We start from the raw sequence: 24,465 nt of genomic DNA, 5'->3' as shown, positions 1-24,465 counted from the left end.
CAATTCTGATCAGCTCAGTCTCCTCAAATCTCTTCAGTTGACTTACTATGGCTTTCAGAAAGAAGTGGAAACTGGAACATGGCATACAAATATCCATCAAAACCTGGACTCAATCTCTTTTCTGACAGGTCCATCATATGTAACAGCCACTAAAATCAATCCACAGCTCCTTTACTGGGCATGCTACCACATCTCTCTACCTTTGTATGCATTGTTCCCTTAAATGCCTTTCCCTCCCCTTCATCAATTAATGCCTTATTCTTCAAGCCTCAGTGCAAATACCACTTACTATGGTAAGCCTTTCCTTCCCACACTCAAGCATTCAATTTGAGTCAGATGCCTCTCCATGATGTTTCTATTATCACCCTCCTCTACATATTCCCATTGTTCCTTATCACACAGCTCTGTAATTGTTAGTTAACTTCCCGGTCTCCCTCACTAGACAATGGCATCTTTGTATCACCAACCTTCAGAATAATGCCTAGCACATAGTAAGTGCTCAGTAAGTCTTTGTGGCATACAGGAACCCACTATGCTCACCTTTATCAATTAAAATCAAAACATGTTTAAACCAATTAAAAACAAATAACCAAATACTCAGAAAGTTATATAAGAACCAGAATATTAACTTCTGTTACTTCAAGTTACTAATGCAACTATACTATCTAAACAACCAAAGGCTTTAGGAATTATACAGAAACACAAAGTCAAAATGCAAAAATGTCAAAGAATGCTACGCCACTCTACCCCACGGTATGTATGTGAGGGGTGCTGGTTCTACCTTTAACACTGTGCTTAGTCACATCTGACTCTTTGTGACCCTTTGGATTATAGCCCTCCAGTTCCTCTGTTCATGGGATTTTCCAGGCAAGAATACTGGAATGGGTTGACATTTCCTTCTCCAGGGGATCTTCCTGACCTATGGATCGAACCCAGGTCTCCTGCATCTCCAGGCAGATTCTTTACCCGCTGAGCCATCAGGGAAGACTGCCTCTTACACTAGCCTCTCTTAATGGTTAAATCACTGCCTGAAATATGTGCAATTCAGGATGTCTCCTTCATGACACTTCCAGAGCATTCTGAACTACTTGAGTTGACAAAATACATTCCATGTTTGACATCAAATTACTAATTAATTAAGATTCATGTTGTTTGATGACATGCTACAATCTGGGCCTAACCAGACGGTTTACATAAAATACAAAGCTCTACTACTAAGGCATTATTCAAATTGTGATGAGTCCAAAACAAGGTTGCCTCCATTAAAAAGAACCAAAATAAAAGGGTCATTATGAGGCTGTATATATGAAGAAAATGGAAGCAAGCTTTATTAAACTGATTTAACTAATCTCATGCAGAAGTCATTAAAAGTCCTGAAATGTTGCTCTGAAAACTTCTCACTAATACCCATCCAAAGGTTAAAGCATATAAATAAGTCATTCCTCTCTATAGAAAACGTGCCTTCCTTCTCCAGTTTCCCAGAACAATGAGAAACTAAATGAAAACAACTGAATCACAAACCTTATACTGTATGAATCCACTATACCATAGCTATGGAGTTAAATTTTGTACGCAGTAGAAACTTTCATTTTAGCTAATACTATATAGATGTTTGTAATTAACTGTTTACTGACAGATGAACTATCTTCAATATCAACCACTGATGTAGTCAGTGTTATTTCCCTTCTCCCTCGTCAATGACCTCCTCCTCTTCCCAGTTTCTTCAAGTGGAATCAGCTCGTAATTTCCTTTACTCTCTGGTAACCCAACAGTTTTCATTCTTCTACAGGAGACACTGATAGGAGACACATGCCTTTAAGGAACTGATGAAAATTAGGGGGCCCAGAAAAATAAGTGTATCTACATACACTCAATTTTTTTCATATGATTTCAGTTTAAGAATCCTTATCCCCCATAATCACCTACACAAATAATTTCTATTACTATACGGTGCTCTCTTACAACCTCCCACAACACCTTACACACACACACACACATGAACACAATTAAGGACTACTACAGTGATTAACAACATAATACTCAAAATAATAAAATTTAGGTAATGCTTTAACTCTACCAACAATATTTCAAGAATCCCAGATGAACTCCTCTCTAAAAGGCCTTAGAACATGTTGAGCACGTCAATAAGACAACTCAAAATAAGGAGTAAGGCATTTATTTTAAAAGTTTACCAAGTCTTATTATTTGGTCAACTTTTCTGCCTTAAAATGAACTGAAATGTCATCCTAAATACATGTTTATGAAGTCTGACATATCTGCTTGTAAAATCATGTACGGCTCAAAAGTTATTTTGAGTACAAAAGAAAGTTCCCATTGATATCAACAAACTCTTGGACTCAAATACTTGTTCTAATGTATTAAGCTATGTTCAACACTGAATAGTGTTAGCTAGGACTGAAAGTGATACCATCTCATAACTATCTAGTTACCTTGTCAAAGCATAAAAGATGAAACAGGACAAATGACCAAAGGGAAGGGAAGAATAGAATCAAGGTGTTATTACTAACAGACAGAGATAAGTGCTTTTTATTGAACTCGTACATCCCAAAAGTGGAAGGCTCTTGCTGGATGTACCAAACTTTGTGGAAACTATCAGTTCACTTTTATTTTTGTTTAAACTTTTAATCACTGTTTAAGCCAGTTCTGTATTGGGTCCAAAGAAAGAAAGAAGAAACATGATCACTCTTTTACTGCAAAATGATAAATTTCAAAAATCACATCAGGATTTTTATACATTAAACTTGGTGATAGAAACAAAACTTTTCTAAGTTTTGTAATAGGAGCACCCATTAAACCTCTGGCAGGGCAGATAATTCACAAAGAGCTTGTGACTCAGTTTCTTCATTTGTAAATACTAGAGAGGAGAGTGGTAACAGGACACATCAAGTAACTGTTAGTTTCCTCAAGTTAAGGTGGAACTGATGAGAACCTTAGACTGGTTGTTTTATAACACCCTGCTAGGTCCCTTTCCACATAATAGAAGGCTGTAAATTTCCTGTAACGATAACACTTGGATCACTATTTTCCAATCTGGACAGTTCATAACTGAAAGGCAAACAGGGGGCAAGAGAGAACCACAACAGGTATCAATACATACTAAATGGCCAGATGGCCTAAGAAAACTCTTTAGTTATAAGGTCATTGCCTCCTTCCTTGTAACCCAGTTGCTGGTTAAAACTGAAAACTAAATATACAACATGTGGCTTGTGCGCTCCAAACAAACAGAGAACTTTCGGATAGGAGGAGTATTTGCTGAATTTGAGCTGGAAAACCATGTCCCCTCTGCCATCCGAATTAGAAAGTTTATTGATAAACGTCTGCCTAATATTTGCCAGGGCTGACAAAAAAAAGTCTTTAGCCAATACACTGTATGAATTTGACCAGTTTTGAAGTTTCACTATTATTATACCGTTTTTCTATAAGCTGAAGGCAAAAAAGAAGAAAAAAAAAAAAAAAAGGAGGAACCTTTTTAACTGATGAGTTGAAGAAATCCCAGTATTTCCCAATCTGATACCAGGCCCCATAGATTTCATTCCTCTGCACATGAAGTCAGTGGCAGGAAATGGACTGCCTGCTCTCACTGGTTCAGACACTCTCAAGACGGGGAGATTTGTGCAGTCGGTCTACTGCTTTTGAGCATTCTTAATCTACTAAGTGGAAGTCCTGGACGACTGGGGATCACACACATACGACAGTTGGTGGTACTTCCTCCAGCCTCCACCTCCCACGCTCCCCCCACTCTTAAAGAAATGTTTTTTGGGCGAGCACATGGAGAGGCAAGGTGGGGGGGAAACACGTAGGCGCCTCTTCCTTAGATATCTGGTCAAGTAGAAAAGACTGGAGGCCTAAGTTGTGTGCTTTTTGTTGCGGTGGTGGTGGGATTTTTGTTTGGTTGGCTGATTGGTTGTTTGGGTTTGTTTGTTTGTTTGTTTTAAGTCTGTGAGTGGGCTCCCTAGTACTGGGGCTGAAAAAAAAGAGAGGTTCCCCTGCTCGGACCCTAAGCGTTTAAAGAGTCAAAACCACAGCAATTGATATGGATGTGAGGGGAATGAAATCGCGCAAAGAAGGATCGCGCCCCCAAGTTAAACCAACAGCAGCCCCTACCCAGTACGCAGGGTCTCCCCAAGTTGGGGTGGGGCCTTTCTCCTTCCCGCACCGCCTCCCGGCTGCCAAGAGGGAGAAAGGAGTTAACTGGAGAAGGGGGTGCTCTTCCGCCCCCACGCCGTCTCCGCGCCTCGGCGTGGCCGCTGCTTTAGCGGCTCCCCGAGTTGCACAGCGAGGTCGCGGTCACCCTTGGGAGGGGGCCCCGGGTCCCCCCGTGTTCAACGGCAGGAGGATCCCGGGGCTCTCGCTGTCCCTAAGGCCGGCGGGGGCTGCGGGAGCACTCACCAATTTAGGTTTGTTTTTCGTTTCCTCTTCGTTGGCGGCCCGGTTCCCCGCGCTCCGCTTGTTGCTTCGGCCCCCACCGGGTTCCTCGCCGCTGCCTCCCACGCCCGACGCCGCCGCCGCCCCGGGCTGCTCCATCTTTCTTCGGCCCTGTCACCTGTGCCCTGGAACCCCACTTCTCCTTCACTGAGGAAGCCCCTCGGGGCGGTCTCGCTGCCCCGCGTGGATTCGGCAGCGCCTCTTCCTGGAAGGGAAAGTGGGTCTGCCGATTTCACGTCCCTGGGACTCCCGGCTCCCAGGCACCCCAGACTCGACAAGCCGTTGCCACTACTCTGCGCTGGGGCAAGCCCTGCCCCCGAGCGGCTGTAATTACCACGGTCGCCGCCGCCCTCAGGGCGGTGTTTAGGGTGGAGGGAAAGTAGGTGCCTATCTCTTTAAGAGGGCCTCCGCACACGTGATTCATCAAAGTGCCCGCAGTCCGCCGCCCGGGCGCGGAAAGCTGCTTCCTACTCCCGCTGCCGGGCGGTCCGGCTACTGAGCATGCCCGGCACGGCGACGGCTGCCAAACGAGAGGACTTGAAGCTGAGGTTAAGCACTGATTTCCCTTCCTAGGGGCCTAGCGTGAAATGGACGGGAACTAGCCGAGAGAGAGGAGGTGTAGCCCATTTTAGAGACGGAGACACTGAGGCCTGGGAGGATTCACGTGTGAGTTATACCTGAGTCTCCGCTTCCACTCGTGTAGGCCAGAGCACCTTCCCCGGCTAGCCAAGACCTTGCCGGGGGTGTGGTTGTGCTCCACTCCGTGGGAGGGGTTGATTGGCAAGACAGCTGGCACCCCGCAGGAGCACCGCCATGGGGAGCGCTGATTGATTGCCTAGACAGACTGTACGGGTCAAAGTGGAAGGAGTGGGTGTTTTCTGTTGCCGTGATTGCGTTGAGACCAAAGAAACACAGTCATTCCTTTATTCCCAGGATGTGGGGTGGGAGAAGCAGCAGACGCCCACTGCTTAATCCAGAGGGGGTGTAAAGCTCTTTAGGCAAAGCACCTATGGAGACCTAACAGTTGGATTGAGTGCTATTTTCAGTGTTCCGAACTACTTTAGGTTTAGAGTTGTGGGGAGCGAGTAAGAGCATGTGTGTCAAAGCTTTGTTAAAAATGTAAATCTCTAGACAAATGCTAGGTAACTGAGCAGCAGCAGCCACAAGGCACCGCGGGTATTCTTAATTTTTCACCCTAGAGTTGTCAGGAAGAGGCCCATGCCTCTTTAAAAACAATGTTCACACTGAGAACAATCATGGGACCTGGCAGAACTTGAATGAACCACCTTCATACAATCTAGAGAAGCTAGAAATGTAAATTTAGATCCTATGTGCCTATAAACATGCCCATGTGCCTGTTATTCATATATCTTCAGGCTCTGATCTTTTTGTCCTACTCCCCTTCAACCTAAACTCTGCTAATTTTTTATGAACACATTTATAGAGTGTATTAGGATAAATTTGACCATGCTGTAGATGGGATGAGGCAATTAACTTGGAAAGTACAATAAAAACAATGTTAGACATCTGAAAGCACTCTTAATACTGGCTTTGCCATTGTCCTTAACTTGCTTTTTAATTATGCAGGTGGTAAACTACCCAAGGACAACAGAGAAGAGGGGATACATGCTCCCAGACAGGGTGGGCAAGGAGCCCTAAGGTAAATTTGTAGAAGTTCCTGTTTGACTTAAAATTTGATGTGTATTCTGAATTTGACTCACTACAAACACACGTGCACACACACACATACACACTCACTCATGCATGATTTAAATTATTTAAATGCCCCTCTCCTGAAAAATGGTGTAGAAATGGATGCTGCAGTAAGATGTGACCTGGTTATCTACTGCTTTCAGATAATTCCTGTTTGAGAGACATGGGTATGAGCCACAGCTGAGGGTGCTCAGAGCTCAAATGTTGCTTCATAATCTGCTCAGTAGATCTTCATTGAGCTTTTTAGAGCAGGGGTACCCAACCTCTGGGATCTAATGCCTGATGATCTGAGGTGGAGCTGAGGTAATAATAATAGAAATAAAGTGCATAATAAATGTCATGTGCTTGAATCATCCTGAAACATACACTGCCTCCAACCTGGTCTGTGGATAAATTGTCTTGCACAAAACCAGCCTCTGGTGCCAAAAAGCCTGGGGGCTGCTGCCTTCAAGTATACCAGGTGATATCCAGAGTGCTGTGTGTTAGGAGTATGAAGCTCACAGTTTCTGCCCTTTAGAACTGCCTAGTCTGCTTGGAGAGACTGATCATTAATGATTGTACTTCAACAGATGGGAACAGGAAAACCGTGGAGCACACAAGAGTGCCAGAGGCTCTCGGACACCTTCCCAAAGAGGATGATGTTTGAACTGAGTCTTAAGGGTCAAATTAAAGTCTCTAAGTATTTGGTGACAGCCTGCTAAGTTTTGGATACCCTACTAGGCATTACGGTGGTGAACAAGATGGTGAACAATATGGATGTGGTTTGCTCTTATGGAACTTTCTGGCTATTGGGAACAATATTAAACAAACAAACAAAAAAAAAGTATTGAGCACTTACAAGGTAAAAAAGAAGAGTGAAGAGCATCCCAGGCAAAGGAAATGACCATAGCATGTGCAGAGACTCTGTAGTTAAGAAATTGAAGGCAACGGATGGGGGTTGCTCTTGGTAAGAGAAGCAGCAGAACAGATAAGCAGCTTCCAGATCATGAAGGTCCCCACTTATAGATCTCATTGGTGTGATTTTAAAACGGTGATTCTTGGTTTCTCAGTCGTGTCCAACTCTTTGTGACCCCATGGACTGTAGCTCACCAGGCTCCTCTGTCTGTGGGATTTTCCAGGCAAGAAGACTGGAGCGGGTTGCCGTTTCCTCTTCCAGGGTAAAAGCGGTGAAGCCATTATAATACAAGTGACTCCTGTTTTTGGTGTGTGAATAATTGAAAAGGGATCGACATTATTTTGAGAGTCAGGCTGGGTTGCACCATTCTCAGGCCAGGTGAAGCTACATTTGAAACCAAAGAAGACGTGCATGTAAAAGGTACATAATCTGCACCACAAAAAAGGAGAAATATCTGTCCCTGAGATGACTTAACATTTGACCTTATTGTGATTATCTCAGCCCTGTCTTCATTCTGGATGTTTCTTTTCAACATTTTGCTCCAGTTCATGTAAACAGTCATTACAAATAAACAAACCCCCTTCTTTCAAACATTAGGGTCTCTCTAGAAAGCTAGCATACATAAGGAGCCAGTGGTCCCCTGCAAGGATACTTTGTCCACTGATTATGAACTAGACACTTCACCAAGTTCAGTCCTAGGACTGCTCCCACTGTATCTACGTTTCTTTTATTTTTACCTTCCTGGGACACACAAATAGGCCGGTGGGTGAAAATACATCTTTTCTCTGATGCTGCAGAAAGAAGGAGGCTACTACCATCCGTTGGGACTTCAAAAGTGTGTGTTAGACCCCATGACCTTGTAGTGTCTCCTTCTAATCACATGAATTTAGCACCCAGTTAACTTTAAAAGCCAGCCCTCGGAGAAATGAAAGATAAAAGGCTGCTAGGTTCTATCTTTCTTCAAACTGATCTTAGAGTCATCCATTACCCCCAGAGGTTTCTGATGATCCTTATTAGTATCAATCTGGCTTTCTGTGTCTTCCTTCTGCTACGTGTTCTCATCTAAACAATCTGGACCATTAATAGAGAAATTAAAGCTGACATAGATTAGACAAAAGTAAGAAATTGAAGGCAAAAGGAGAAGAGGGTGGCAAAGGATAAGATGGTTTGGTAGCATCACCAACTCAAGAGACATGAGTTTGAGCACACTCTGGGACATAGTGAAGGACAGGGAAGCTGGGCATGCTGCAGTCCATGGAGTTGCAGAGTCAGACATGACTTAGAGATTGAACAACAATAAAAAATCATTCCCTCCAAGGTCATGGAAAAAATATATATGAATTAAAGGTGGCCTGAGAATAAACAAGTACTTATTAAGTACATACTACATGGGCAACACCAAACTAGAGGTCACATGAATAAAAAAGGACCAGATGTTTTGCTCTCAAAGCACATGTATCTTCCTGAGAAATCTCCTGTTCTGCAAAATTTCACACTAAACATAACAATTTCTGGGGAAAACCTGGTTAGGGAAGATCACGTAGACTCAATGCAACTTTATAGCCAGAGCACTAATGAAAACACTGCTGCTGTGTCACTTCAGTCGTGTCCGACTCTGTGCGACCCCATAGATGGCAGCCCACGAGGCTCCCCCGTCCCTGGGATTCTCCAGGCAAGAACACTGGAGTGGGTTGCCATTTCCTTCTCCAATGCATGAAAGTGAAAAGTGAAAGTGAAGTCACTCAGTCGTATCCAACTCTTAGCGACCCCATGGACTGCAGCCTACCAGGCTCCTCCGTCCATGGGATTTTCCAGGCAAGAGTACTGGAGTGGGGTAGCCATCCTAATAAAAACACTCAGGAGGTTGAATCTCCACTGGCATCTACACCCAATGTCCCAGTCATCAGTGCTTTGTATCCTTCATGCCTCCTCTTTCCCTGATGTGAATCCTCAAGGGCATTTACTTTTAATAGATGCCATTTTCTTCAGAATTAAAAATCTAATTGCAGAGTACCCAACTTTGTAGGACATCCCCTGGAGGAGGGCATGGCAGCCCACTCCAGTATTGTTGCCCAGAGAATCCCATGGATAGAGGAGCCTGTTGGACTACAGTCCATCGGGTCTCAAGGAGTCAGACAGAACTGAACTGACTGAGTATGCATGTACAGCTTTGTAGAGGGCTTCCCTGGTGGCTCAGATGGTAAAGAATCTGCCTGCAGTGCAGAAGACCTGGGTTTGATCCCTGGGTCAGGAATGGCAACCCACTCCAGTATTCTGGCCTAGAGAATTCCACAGACAGAGGAGACTCGTGGGCTACAGTCCATGGTGTCGCAAAGAGTCAGACACGACTGAGCAACTAAACAACAACTTTGTAGAAACACATGATGAAAGGTCTTCACAGCTTCACCAACTAGTTAATGTAGTGGGCAACTTAGAGGTTGTTGAAACCACTAAACCAGTCACACAAAAGGGACAGAGTTTGGGGCAGAATTATTCTTTTATTTCTGAAAGCCTTCATATATCAAAAAGGCTTCTCCTTAACTGTGAGAAAGCTGGCTCCTGATCATGTTGAAACTTAAAGTGCTAAAACACTTCACATGTGAACCAGCTGGCCTTCCACCTAATTTTAGTGACACCGTTCTCCTATTGACCAATCCCTAATGTGCTATTTGTGATACACAAACCCTTGTAATAGAACAGACCGTAAAATATATGTTCTTTGCCATTGATAGGTATAAAATCTGCTTGAGAAAACAAACAAATGAAATGTGTAGAACTGTAAGAGAAAAGTGGCTGCCTAATTCTGAGGTGAGAGAAAAAAAGAAAAAGTGAAAGTCACTCAGTTGTGTCCCATTCTTAGTAACCCTATCTTATGGACTGTAGCCCACCAGGCTCCTCTGTCTGTGGGATTTCCCAGGCAAAAATACCGGAGCGAGTAGCCATTCCCTTCTCCAGAGGATCTTCCCAACCCAGGGATTGAACCCAGGTCTCCTGCATTGCACAGACTCTTTACGGTCTGAGCCAGTGAGGTACTAACTGGAAATTCAGGATAACATGGTGAAGGGGTGAGATGAGTCAGACCTAGAATAGATGAAGACGTTTTCAAGGAGAACTTGAGCTGCCAAGGCCTGAAAAAGAAATGAGACTTGAATAGGCAAAGCAAAAAAAGGAAGTGAGGAAAAGACAACATATAGTGTAAAGGGACCAAAGGGGCTTGAGTAGAATGGTGAGAATATAGATTTTGAATAATAGTAGGAAACATGGTTCTCCCCATAGTGTTTGCCCAGCACGTAAACAGATTTGAATATCAGACATAATAGTAGTGACTGATAAGACTCTAGCCGAAATGTTACAAAATAAAAGAATATTTTAAGGAGCTGATCTGGCAATGGTATGCAGAATAACTAGACACTGATTTTCAAACTTATTTTTCCCTCAGTCCAAATTTTTTGTCCCCAAACAAAAACTTCACAGAAACTCAGTGTGTACAACAGATACAAATCTAGCTGACCTGTAGGAGTGGAGATTACAGTCCTCATGACCACTTGGCTTCTCTCATCCTCTGAGGCGACCCTCTGAGGCACCAGTGCTGAACTCTAGCTGAAACTAGATAAAGTCCTGGCTGGATAAAGTCATGAGGATCGGAACTAAAGTGGCCCCAGAGGAAATGAAGAAAAAGGAACGAATCCAAGAAATATATTTAAAGGAACACACTGTTCCTCTCCACAGATTACAGACAGGATGCAGATGAAAAGAAAAAGGAAACAAGAATTACTAAAACACTGGCTCAAGGCAATAAAAACCCAGTAGCAAACAGGGAGATAATATCTCAGCAGGTACTTGTTGGCACACAGAGCCAGACCAAGGAGCCTGATACCCAGACACTAAAGAGACTCGTTAGGGCAGGACAAGAAAACTAACAAGGTTCCTATAGTCACCAACAGAAAGAGTCTGGGAAGGCTGGAAAAACAGGAAGATTGTGTAACAGTAGGCAAGAAGCAGGCAGACAGCTAAACTCTGGAAGTCCAACAATGGATGTCCTGGCTGGCAAGCAGAGAATAGAATCCACTCTGTAGGCAGAGGCTGAAACAATCAGTACATAGCAGGAATCCAATCATGGGAATTGGGATTAAGAAACAAATGAGCAATTTCTTACGAAGTCTGGCAAAACAGTGCTAAACAAGGCAGTGTACCATGCCTAAAGGAACTGGCACGTCAGATGACGTCCAGGAAAAGAGGCAGAGACAGGCGAATAAAAATGGCACACAAGACACCCAGTTACTTCAAGTAATCTGTGAGCTCAGAGTAGGACCACAAATAATAGGTCCACAGGGTGCTAAATGACCCAAACTACTGAAATAATGGCTTCTTGAATTGTCTCTGACTAGGAGCAGGATTGGTCCCAGCAGAAGAAAAGTGGACAACAAGAAAAGCCTTGGGAGCAGTAATGACCAATAATGGTCACTTACCTGGAGGTAAAAGTTAACGTGTTCTGTTTTGAGGATTTACAGGGTTTGGTGCAGCCACAGCCCCACAAAAAAGTAGTCCAAGAGACAATAGTGCCAATGTCTCCTTTTGGGGAAAATGTTGAGACTGGTAGAGATTTTGAGAATGTCCAGATTCGTGTCATCAGCAACCCTTTGAATTTTATCTGGAAAATATGTGTCTAACAAAGAACAGATTTCCTGTTCCACATTAACCAAAGACCCAGAGTGATCTTCCAAAGTGGCTTGACAGGTCATGTATGGTGACTGTCCAATCTATAAGTTACTAAGACATAGATGTAGTAATAAACTGAGAGAAAAACATGGTTTGCTTGCTAAAGTACGTGAATCAGTGAAGCACTCACTGGTGGTCATAGGGATGCTATTCATTTTTGAAGTTGAGGGTTTTTTTTTTTAATCAGTGTAAACAGTTTCTTGAAGATGAGTAAGTTCAAGTATGAGACTACAATTATGCAATTAAAATTGATTATCTCTTTTATGTTGTGGTTTGTGTTTATTTTCTAACTTTTTCAAAATATAATTACTTGAAAATTAAGGAATACCTGTTTGACATCTGTAAATAATAAAAACATGTTCTCATATCTGGGCATCAGTAGTTAGGCAAGTCTTAGAAGTAGGTTTATTTTGTTTTATATATTGTCTCATATAAATTTTAACAGCTTTATTGACATATAGTTTGCATATCATACAATTCACCTTTTTAAATGAATAATTCAGTGGGTTTTAGTATAGTCCCCCAAGTTGTACAACCGTCATCACAATCAATTTTAGAATCTTTTCATCACACCAAAAATGATCCCTTCTTTAGCCGTCTCTCCTCCCCAGTTCCAAGCCACTCCCTGCACCCCCTCCCCTAGCCCCCGACCTGAGGCCACCACTAATTCACTTTATGTCTCTGTAGATTTGCCTATTCTGGACATTTTACATAAATAGTATCATACAACACAGGTTTGTATTGTATGATCGTATCATACAATACATGTTTGTATTGTATGATTGTATCATACAATACATGTATGATTGTATCATACAACACATGTTTTGTATACAATACATGGAGTTTTGCAACTGGCTTCTTTCTCTGAGAATAATATTTTCAGTATTCAAGCATCCCACATCAGTTTTTATTTGTTCATTATTACCTTGTTTTTTCTTGGACACAAATGCAAATCAGTTGTTTAAGCCACCTCCCCTGTTATACACACAGGGACATATACCTACTTGAAATTGAAAAGAATTGATATCCTCACACAAACACCAACCTGGCCCCGCTTTCCTGGCAAAAGCAGGAGATGTGGAGGATTGATTTTCCTATACAGTGATAGAATAATTTCTTTCTGAGCCAGGACCTGCTATTTTATGGAAAGGACCACAAATGCTATATTTAATCACCTATACATTATGTACCAGAACAATTCTTAGAAGTTTATCTTAATGAATTAAACGGAGAAACCCAGAAACCAATTACATTAAATTATATTTTACCTAATACAGTAGCAGAGAGTATATAGGTCTTTACTTTCAAGTCTTCCATTATAACATATTAGAAGCTAAAATGTATAGCAGAGTCATTTAGAAGGCCTTCTTTGAGATTTACACGTGATTTTCCAGGAAAATTTTTAGGAAGGACTTTTGGTCACTGGATGATTTCTTGGAAACTAGATTCAAATATCTCTGTCTTACAGCTACTTTTATCATATTTATTTTCTCAAGTAGCCCTGTATCATTCGGAGAAGGCAATGGCACCCCACTCCAGTACTCTTGCCTGGAAAATCCCATGGACGGAGAAGCCTGGTAGGCTGCAGTCCATGGAGTCGCTAAGAGTCGGACATGACTGAGCGACTTCACTTTCACTTTTCACTTTCATGCATTGGAGAAGGAAATGGCAACCCACTCCAGTGTTCTTGCCTGGAGAATCCCAGGGACGGGGGAGCCTGGTGGGCTGCCATCCATGGGGTCACACAGAGTTAGATGTGACTGAAGTGACTTAGCAGCAGCAGGAGCCCTGTATCATTTACTTTCTGCTGCCTTCAAAACAGAAAGGCTAATTTGAGCTGCCATCTCTTCAATACTAGCAGCTTCACCTTACACCTTGACATTACACAAGGGCAGATCTGCCTCTAAACTCTATGAACCAATGCTGATTTGCATAAAAATTTCCATCCTTAAATTCCTCACCATGTTGTTGCTTTATACCATCAAAATCCCCAAAGTCCTGGCTTGGAGAGTGGCCAAATTCAAAGGTACACAGGGTCAAGCTTGATCCCAAATCTACAGAAGAAATCTTCCATCACAGGCACAGCCCAATGATAATATATAACTGTTATTAGAAGACTGCTTTTTTTCCCTTTTATACTACTTTTGATTATTAAAACTATAAAATAATTAGATTTTATTTTAGCTAGCATATTAGAGCCTATACATATAATTTAAATTGAGATATTAATGCATATTAAGTAGTAACTATATCTAGGGCATGGTGCTAAGGATAAATGACTGCTACACTATTCATCATCTCAATGGGCTTAAAATGTAGTCAAGGCAACTGGCAGGTATAGATTTAACTGCAAAAGAATGTTACAGAAGCATATAAGAATAAGAGAATGGGGAATATTTCGTGGAAAAGCTGGACCTTTTAAGTATAAGTAGTATCCCACAACTTGAAACTTAAAAGGGTATTTGATGGAGAGGGAACAGCATGACCTACAGCATAGAGATAGAAAAATGTGGGCTGAATTTGGAAACTGACTAGTCATCTAATGGGACTGGAGAGTAGGTTTTGTAATTGTATGATGTGTGCTTAGTCGCTCAGTCGTATCCAATTCTTTGTGACCTCATGGACTGTAGCCCACCAGGTTCCTCTGTCCATGGAATTTCCCAGGCAAGAATACTAGAGTGGGTTGCCATTCCCTTCTCCAGGGGACCTTCCCAAGCCAGGGATATAACCCAGGTCTCCTGCATTGGAGGCAGGTTCTTCACCATCTGAGCCACCAGGGAAGCCCTTGTAATTGTATAGTGGGAGATAAAGCTGAGAAAGCACAATGAGGCCAAGTTGGGAAAACTTGAAATGCCATCCTGAACTCTGAATTTATTCTTTAAGTCGTGAGAGATTTATGAAGAGGAAAAAACACATGATTAGCCCTATATTTTAGGGAAATGCTCTGGCATTGGTATGTAGGATGGTTTGTAAGATAAGAAACTAGAGGCAGGGAGATACATACATTAGGATGTCACTTTCAAAAGCCATTCTTTTATTGGGGAATAAGAATGTTAACTCAGCCTGAGTGCCAGCAAGAAGACATGACATCATGCAGTTATCCACAATAGTCCAGAGAAGGAGGAACTGCAAGGGTGAGCCAAGATTAAATCTACTATGAATAACCAGGAGGCAAAAATCAATAAAGACAATGTAAAGGGCTAAGGTCCCCATTAGACTTGGCATGTAGACCCAAGAATTTGTAAGGTAGAGTCAGGATCATATTGAGAAGCTGTCTTAAAGAACAAAGGGGAATTGGTGGTAAATAGCCTGGAGGCATCCATAGCTTAACTTTATTGGTTGGTGGATATGAGATACATGAATGTGCTGGACTGGTTCAAGGGACCAAGGACAGTTAGTTAGATATTTAAATGATATTTTCACGATAATTAGTCCATGAACTGAAACAGTAGAAAAGAGAACAGAAAGATAGGAACAGATTTCACAGGTATTAGTCTCTGGATTTGATTACCTTATATAGGCAATTGGGGAATGGAAAGAGTAGAAGATAATTCTGACATTTCAGTACCAAATAACAGAGTGATAATAGTGCAGGTTAGGAATCTAGGAGGAGAAACACATTTGGAAAATATCAATATAATGCTGAGTTATATACGAAGGGAGCCACATTTCAGGTGCCTGCAGATGGAAATGACATTAGACATTAGGTCTGGTGTTTCTGAGAAAGTTCAGAGACAGAGATGAAGATTTAGAGTCATTTACCTAACTAGCTTAAAGTTCAACATTCAGAAAACAAAGATCATGGCATCCGGTCCCATCACTTCATGGGAAATAGATAGGGAAACAGTGGAAACAGTGTCAGACTTTATATTTTGGGGCTCCAAAATGACTGCAGATGGTGACTGCAGCCATGAAATTAAAAGACGCTTACTCCTTGGAAGGAAAGTTATGTCCAACCTAGATACCATTTTGAAAAGCAGAGACATTACTTTGCCAACAAAGGTCCATCTACTCAAGGCTATGGTTTTTCCAGTGGTCATGTATGGATGTGAGAGTTGGACTGTGAAGAAAGCTGAGCGCCGAAGAATTGATGCTTTTGAACTGTGGTGTTGGAGAAGACTCTTGAGAGTCCCTTGGACTGCAAGGAGATCCAACCAGTCCATTCTGAAGGAGATCAGCCCTGGGATTTCTTTGGAAGGAATGATGCTAAAGCTGAAACTCCAGTACTTTGGCCACCTCATGCGAAGAGTTGACTCATTGGAAAAGACTCTGATGCTGGGAGGGATTGAGGGCAGGAGGAGAAGGGGACGACAGAGGATGAGATGGCTGGATGGCATCACTGACTCGATGGACGTGAGTCTGGGTGAACTCCGGGAGTTGGTGATGGACAGGGAGGCCTGGCGTGCTGCGATTCATGGGGTCGCAAATAGTCAGACATGACTGAGTGACTGAACTTAACTGAACCTAACTAGCAGGTGACGATGTGGGAGTAGGTGAGATGACCAGGGAAGAGACTATAGAGGGTTATGAGAACCAAAGAAAAAAGTTTATTGAAAGCTCATTTTTAAGTGTGGACAGGGGAAAGAAATCATCCAAGGCTATCATCTAAGAAAGTTTATTACTCATAGTAGATCCTTTGATTTTAGTACTGAGTGACAAGGAGAGTCATGATAGCAGGATGCTAGAATGCAGATTGGGAATCTGGGAAAAGAAACATTTTTGGTATTGGATGGCAGGATGTTAAAAAAATGTTCAGAAACACCCATTCAGGTACAATGGGATCCAGGAGAGTACAGTAACACAGAGGCCAGACATTAAAGAAATGGTAACCAGCAGAAAAGTAAAGAAGGATGAAGTCTTTCTATATTGAATATAGAAATCAGGAAACTGAGGAACAGATTTCTTCTTGGAAACAATACACACTTGGGAGACTATACACACATTAAAATAAAGCTCATGTAGCTCAGAACTCCACCTTTGAGATGGCTGTCAGAGACAGTTCATCAGCCAAATAAGAAAAAGTCTAGTTTCTTCAGAGAGTACTCATTCTTGACATACACATGCTGTTGGCTTCTTTCACTATTTGATCCCTCTTTTCTCTATTCCCTCCTTTCTCTTCTTTTTTCACCATAGTTCACTATCCTCCCCATCCTCCAACGTGTAGTAGTTCCAACCCTCAGTGCGGTGTGAAAGTCTGTGCTGGTGTTGGCTTGTGACCAGACACAGGGTAGAGTGGCTGTAAAAGGTGGAGGCTAGGTCCAAGGAGTCCAGCTGGGGCTAAGAGCCTGGGGGAGCAGTACTCAGAATGTATCAGAAAAGAGATGACCTGCTATATTTTATTTGTGGGCTGGAAGCCTGCTCTAAGTGCTAGAGGTTTATGTGTGCTCAGCTGTGTCTGAGTCTTTCTGACCCCATGGACTGTAGCTGCCAGGTTCCTCTGTACATGTGATTTTTCTAGGCAAGAATACTAGAGTGGGTTGCCATTTCCTTCACCAGGGGATCTTCCTGACCCAGGAACTGAACCTACATCTCTTGCATCTCCTGCATTGGCAGGCAGATTCTTTACCACTGAGCCACCCATGAAGCCTGCTAGAGGCTTCATCATCATGTCAATTACATTAAGTTAAGGATTACTTAGCTTCCCTTGTAGCTCAATGGGTAAAGAATCTGCCTGCAATGCAGAAGACCTGGGTTTGATTCCTAGGTCTGGTTATTCAGGAGTAAGTTGCACCTTATTTTCTAAATCTATCCTGTTACTTCAAGAAAGCTGAGCTTGGTTAATTTGTACAGTAAACTACACTTTAGAAATATGTTTCAGAAGCTTTATTACATAAATCCTACATCTTGATACTGAGTTCTTACCTCAGGGGAACACAGTGAACTTCTACCTTTAGGGTAACCCAAGATCATGGGCTCTAATTTAAAGACTTGCCTCTGGGTGATGGTGGCATATCCAGGGGGTTTACCATGTAGACCTCAGAGGTCAGGATTTTTAACCACACCCACCAGTTTTGGCCACCAAGGCAATTCACAAGAAAGGGCCTAATAGACAAGCCACGAGACAGAGCAGTGATCTAGCGTTGAGCTAGAACAGTGGTTCACAGAGCATTAGCATCAGAATCACCTGGAAGCTTGTTAGAACTAAAAATTCTCAAGCACCAACTTAAACCTACTGGATCAAAAACTATGGTGTAATCCAGCAATCTGTGTTTAACAAGCCCTCCACATGATTCTGATACATGCTCAGATGTGAGGACCACTCTGGTAAAAGAAAACAAATCATGAACAGGAGGGTTATAGGACAGAGGAGACAGAAAAAACAAGGTACCAGTGAGGGATGAAGTTGAATGAAGGTAGGGGAATCCTGAGTTGTACCTTTCCGATTGTCATCCCAAGAACAGCACTTCTATTCAGATGTTTTTAAAAGTGCTGAACTGCATGTTTAACATATAGCAATAAATGGAATGGAATAAGAGACCAGATGTTGAATGAAGGGCAAGAACAGAGACAGGAGTAACCGGTAAAGGAAAAGGATTAGATCCAAGCCAGCAGGAGCTGTCAGGAGTAAAGCAAAGCACAGCAGGGGTAGAAGACCAAAAGAGGTAAATTGGTTGCTTCTAATAGTTTAGGAGAAGTCTGATGCCCCTGACAGTACTGTAGGACCAGAGAGAACAAGCAGCTCCAAGGGTAGGAATGGGGTCAAGGAGATGGAGATATTTATATTCCAAAATTATATGAATGTGCTCCTGTAAGAATCAAGACATTACTGTAAACCAGGCCATTGATATTTCAGCAGGGAGTATGGCTTATGAAACCACTTTATTCCACATTAACAGCTCTCAGCTGTGCATTGAATTTCTAATGCAAATAGAATCAATGGATCTATAAGAAAGTAAGTGCATGCTAAGTCACTTCAGTTGTGTCTAACTCTTTGGACCCTATAAACTGTAGTCCACCAGTCTCTTCAGTCCATGGGATTCTCCAGGTAAGAATACTAGAGTGGGTTGTCATGCCCTCTTCCAGGGAATCTTCCTGACCCAGGGATCAAACCTGCATCTCCTGTGTCTCCTGCATTGCAGGCAGATTCTTCAAGCACTGAACCACCGGGGAAGCCCCTATAAGAAAGCAGATACATTTAAATCTGAGTAAGATGGTTTGTGAATTAGTCTTTGTCATAACTTGAAAATACACTGCTAGGAGGCTTTATGGCTATCAGTAACACAAAGTCTGTAAGAAGAGGAAACTAACTAGGACTGGTAGAGACTCAGGAATTTAAGGTCAAGGATCTGGGGAAACCAATTTATCTGTATAGTGTGGCTTGGCGGGAAAGGGCAAGGAGGCAGTCAGTCAGGTAGTAAGGCTTGGCAGACTCCACTGTAATGGAAGATGTAGTCCTTGCCTGAGTATCTAGTCAGACACATGGATCAAGGCAGTGAGGGATTCATACAACAAATGTCTGTGTTCAGCATCAAGGAAAGAGTTATCTGTCTGATCAGGCAAGTATCAGGTCCATCTACATGTGCCACCTATTTTCTCCTGGGACTCACCTGATGGATGAAGATCCTTGGTTCAGGTCTCCACTCCTCCACTGCATGGGTGCATGTTGAGTCGCTTCCCTCCTTCACAGGATCTTCCCAACCCAGGGATTGAACCCAGGTCTCCCGCATTGCAGGCAGATTTTTTACCAATTCCAGTATTTTGGTCATCTGATGCAAACAGCCAACTCATTGGTAAAGTCCCTGATGCTTGGAAAGATTGAGGGCAGGAGAAGAGAGTGTCAGAGGATGAGATGGCTGGATGGCGTCACTGATACAATGAATATGAATTTGGGCAAACTCTGGGAGATGGTGAGGGACAGGGAGGCCTGGTGTGCTGCAGTCCATGGGGTCACAAAGAGTTGGATGTGACTGGGCAACTGAACAACAACAAACACATGCATTAATTTCCTCATAAATGGGGTTAAGAATGATACTTCCATTATAGGTTCCTTTCAGAATAAGATTAATTAATGCATAGAAAATGCTTAGTGCACTACCTGACACATAGTAATACTCATTAACTGTTAACTACAATTATTACTTCTCAAAGTTATGTGTAATTTCCTGAACACTTTATTGAGCTGCAATTGACATATGACACACTACACATATTAAAGTATGAGTTGATCAAATTTGTATCCAAAATAGTCAAATTTATACATGCACAGAATAGAATGGGGGTTTCCAGAGATTAGGATAAGGAGTGTAAGGGGAATTGCTAATCAACAGGTATAAAGTTTCAGTTATGAAAGATGAATAGGCTCTACAGATCTGCTGTACAATATCATGCCATTAGATAATCCTGTATTGTACACATGAAAATCTATTAAGAGGGTAGATCTCCTGTTAAATTTTCTTACCACAAAAAGTAATATTTTTAAATAGACATTTGTATATAACCTTGTGCAACTATCACCTCAATCAAGAAAATGAACATATCCATCAGCCCCAAACTTTCCTCCTGCCACTATGTAGCTTCTTGATCCCATTCCAGCCTTGTCCCCAGGCAAACGCTGATCTGCTTTCTGTCACTGCGATTACTTTGCGTTTTTATACAGTTTCATATAAATGCAATCCTTATAGTATATACTCATTTTTCCTCTGGCTTATTTCACTTGGCATCTTTATTTGAGATCCAACCATGCTGTTGGATTCTTACTGTTGATTAGTATTCCATTTTATGACTGTACCACAATATGTGTATTCAACTATAAGTCTTTGTGTATGCAGTCTTATATTCGAGGAATGATTCAAGGGATTAGATCTGATAGACAGAGTGCCTGAAGAACTGTGGACAGAGGTTCGTAACATTGTATAGGAGGCAGTGACCAAAACCATCCACAAGAAAAAGAAATGCAACAAGGCGAAATGGTTGAGGAGACCTTACAGATAGCTGAGAAAAGAGAAGACATGAAAGACAAAGGATAAAAGGAAGTGAAAAGTGAAAGTCACTCAGTCATGTCCAAGTCTTTGCTACCCCATGGACTATACAGTCCTTGGAATTCTCCAGGCCAGAATACTGGAGCAGGTAGCCATTTCTTTCTCCAGTGGATCTTCCCAACCCAGGGATTGAACCCAGGTCTCCGAATTGCAAGCAGATTCTTTAGCAGATGAGCCACAAGGGAAGCCCCAAAAGGAAAGATATACTCAACTAAATGTAGAGTTGCATAGAATTGCAAGGAGAGATCAGAAAGCTTTCTTAAGTGGACAATGCAAAGAAATAGAGGGAAAAAAATAGAATAGTAAAGACTAGAGATCTCTTCAAGGAAATTAGAGATACCAAGGAAACATTTCACGCAAAGATGGGCACAATAAAGGACAGAAATGGTATGGACATAACAGAAGCAGAAGATATTAAGAAGTGGCAAGAATACACAGAACTATACAGAAAAGGTCTTAATGACCTGGATAACCACCATGGTGTGATCACTCACTAGAGCCAGATATCCTGACTTGTGAAGCCACGTGGGCCTTAGGAAGCTTTACTACGGACAAAGCTAGTGGAAGTGATGGAATTCCAGCTGAGCTATTTCAAATCCTAAAAGATGATGCTGTGAAAGTGCTGCACTCAATGTGCCATAAACTTGGAAAACTCAGCAATAGCCACAAGACTGGAAAAGGTCGGTTTTCATTCCAGTCCCAAAAAAGGACAGTGCCAAAGAATGTTCAAACTACCATACAATTGCACTCATTTCACATGCTAGCAGGTAATGCTTAAAATCCTTCAAGCTAGGTTTCAACAGTACATGAAACAAGAAATTTCAGGTGTATAAGCTGAATTTAGAAAAGACAGAGGACCCAGAGATCAAATTGCCATTTTCTGTTGGATTATACAAAAAGCAAGGGATTTCCAGAAAAACATCTACTTACTTCTGCTTCATTGACTATGCTAAAGCCTTTGACTGTGTGGATCACAACAAACTGTGGAAAATTCTTGCATGAGATGGAAATACCAGACCACCTGACCTGCCTCCCGAGAAACCTGTATGCATGTCAAGAAGCAACAGTTAGAGACAGACATGGAACAACAGACTAGCTCCAAATTGGGAAAGGAGTACATCAAGGTTGTATATTTGTCACTCTGCTTATTTAACTTATATGCAGAGTACATCATGTGAAATGCTGGGCTAGATGAAGTTCAAGCTGGAATCAAGATTGCTGGGAGAAATATCAATAACCTGAGATATGCAAATGACACCACCCTAAAGGCAGAAAGCAAAGAGGAACTAAAGAGCCTCTTGATGAAGGTAAAAGAGGATAGTGAAAAAGCTGGCTTAAAACTCAACATTCAGAAAACTAAGATCATGGCATCCGGGTCCATCACTTCATGGCAAATAGATGGGGAAACATGGAAACAGACTTTACTTTCTTGGGCTCCAAAATCACTGCAGACAATGAATACAGACATGAAATTAAAAGAGGCTGACTCCTCAGAAGAAAAGCTATGAGGAACCTAGACTGGGTATTAAAAAGCAGAGACATCACTTTGCTGACAAAGGTCCATCTACTCAAAGCTATGGTTTCTCCAGTATTCATGTATGGATGTGACAGTTGGACTATAAAGAAAGCTGAGCACCAAAGAATTGATGCTTTTGAACTGTGGTGCTGGGGAAGACTCTTGAGAGTCTCTTCAACAGCAAGGAGATCCAACCAGTCTATCCTAAAGGAAATCAGTCCTGAATATTCATTGGAAGGACTGATGTTGAAGCTGAAGGTCCAATACTTTGGCACCAGATGCGAAGAGCTGACTCATTTGAAAAGACCTTGATGCTGGGAGAGATTGAGGGCAGGAAGAGAACGGGGTGACAGAGGATGTGATGGTTTGATGGCATCATCAACTTGATAAACATGAGTTTGAGCAAACTCTGGGAGATGATGAAGGACAGGGAAGCCTGGCATGCTGTAGTCCATGGAGTTGCAAAGAGTTGGACCCAACTGAGTGACTGAACAACAACAACAAAGCTGTTATTTCTTTCAAGAAAAAACCTAGGCGTGGAATTGACTGGGTCATATGGTAGATGTATATTTAACTTGTTAAGAAACTGCTGAAATTAGGGTGCATCCATACAGTAGCAATAAAAGGATGAAGAGTTCATATGGAAAAAATAATAGATGTCTCAAAATAATTATACCAACTCAAAAAGTCTGACAGAAAATAGTGCATAGTATATGATTCCATTTTCTATAATATGCTTGGGAATACAAAATAAACTATAGTGACACAAAAGAATCTATGGTTGCCTGGGCATCAGGAGAGGGAGACTATAGGGACAAGAGAGAAGGATTAGAGAGGGACTGATGGATCTTCTGGGGCTGAGGTGATCATGGTGATGATTTCATGAGTATATGAATATATCAAGGGTATCAAATTGTTCTTCTAGTTATATACAATTTATTTTATGTCAGTGATGCCTTTAACAGTGAGCTGTTAAAATTGTCATGAATAAAAATGTTTTCTATATCCAAAAAAAGATGTATAATGTGATTAACATAATTGACACTGCTGTATGTTATATATGAAAGTTAAGAGAATAAATCCCCAGAGTTCACATCATAAGGAAAAGATCTTTTTTCTTTATTTTCTTTCTTTATGAGTTGATGGATGGCCATTAGAATTATTGTGGTAATTTCGCAATGTATGTAAGTTAAATCATTATGTTATATACCATAAATTTATACAGTGCTATGTGTCACTTATGGGGATTCCCAGGTGGTTCAGTGGTAGAGTCCACATGCCAGTGCAGGAGAAGCAGGAGTCGTAGGTTCGATCCTGGGTTGGGAAGATCCCCTGAAAGAGGAAACGGCATCCCACTCCAGTGTTCTTGCTTGGAAAATACCATGGACAGAAAGGCTGGTGGGTTACAGTCTGTAAGGATCACAAAGAGTCGGACATGACTGAGCAACTGAGCACGCACATATGTCAATTATATCTCAGTAAAACTGGATGAAAATAAAAGAAACTGCCGAAGTGTTTTCCAAAGAAATTGTATCATTTTACATTCCCAGCAGCAAGGAATAAGAGTTCCAGTTGTCCTGCATCCTTGGCAATATTTTTAATGCCTTTGTCTTTTAATTTAGCCATTCTGATAGATTCATGGTGATGTCTTATGATTTTAATTTGTATTTCTCTCATGACTAGTAATCGGAGAAGGCAATGGCAACCCACTCCAGTACTCTTGCCTGGAAAATCCCACGGACGGAGGAGCCTGGTAGGCTCCAGTCCACAGGGTTGCAAAGAGTCGGACACGACTGAGCGACTTCACTTTCACTTTTCACTTTCATGCATTGGAAAAGGAAATGGTAACCCACTCCAGTGTTCTTGCCTGGAGAATCCTAGGGACGGCGGAGCCTGGTGGGCTGCTGTCTATGGGGTCACACAGAGTTGGACACGACTGAAGTGACTTAGCAGCAGCAGGAGCATGACTAGTAATACTGAGCATCCTTCAGTTCAGTTCAGTTCAGTCACTCAGTCCTGTTCGACTCTTTGCGACCCCATGGACTGCAGCACCCCAGGCCTCCCTGTCCATCACCAACTCCCTGAGTTTACTCAAACTCATGTCCATTGAGTTGGTGATGCCATCCAACCATCTCATCCTCTGTGGTCCCCTTCTCCTCCCACCTTCAATCTTTCCCAGCATCAAGGTCTTTTCA

General features: G+C 42.1%; 1 protein-coding gene and 1 long non-coding RNA gene across 5 annotated transcripts in view; one reads left to right on the top strand and one right to left on the bottom strand.

The window, feature by feature from the left end:
- DIAPH2 (diaphanous related formin 2) overlaps nt 1-4,552 on the bottom strand; it is a 941,635-nt gene extending 937,083 nt beyond the window's left edge. For all 3 annotated transcript variants that reach the window (XM_061409121.1, XM_061409122.1, XM_061409123.1), the window contains exon 1: nt 4,411-4,552. In XM_061409121.1, coding sequence (XP_061265105.1) covers nt 4,411-4,545 — 135 coding nt within the window. In that variant the 5' untranslated portion in view covers nt 4,546-4,552. The remainder of the gene's footprint in view (nt 1-4,410) is intronic.
- A 323-nt stretch (nt 4,553-4,875) lies between these two features.
- LOC133242901 (uncharacterized) overlaps nt 4,876-24,465 on the top strand; it is a 47,706-nt gene continuing 28,116 nt past the window's right edge. The window contains exons 1-3 of one of the 2 annotated variants that reach the window (XR_009734914.1): nt 4,876-5,112; nt 6,034-6,106; nt 6,729-11,529. This is a non-coding gene — a long non-coding RNA (uncharacterized LOC133242901). The remainder of the gene's footprint in view (nt 5,113-6,033; nt 6,107-6,728; nt 11,530-24,465) is intronic. The other variant, XR_009734913.1, reaches the window with a different exon arrangement.

This window comes from Bos javanicus, chromosome X (genome assembly GCF_032452875.1).
Source record: "Bos javanicus breed banteng chromosome X, ARS-OSU_banteng_1.0, whole genome shotgun sequence".
In the NCBI taxonomy this organism is placed as follows: Eukaryota; Metazoa; Chordata; class Mammalia; order Artiodactyla; family Bovidae; genus Bos; species Bos javanicus.
This window is presented reverse-complemented; position numbering and strand designations above follow the sequence as displayed.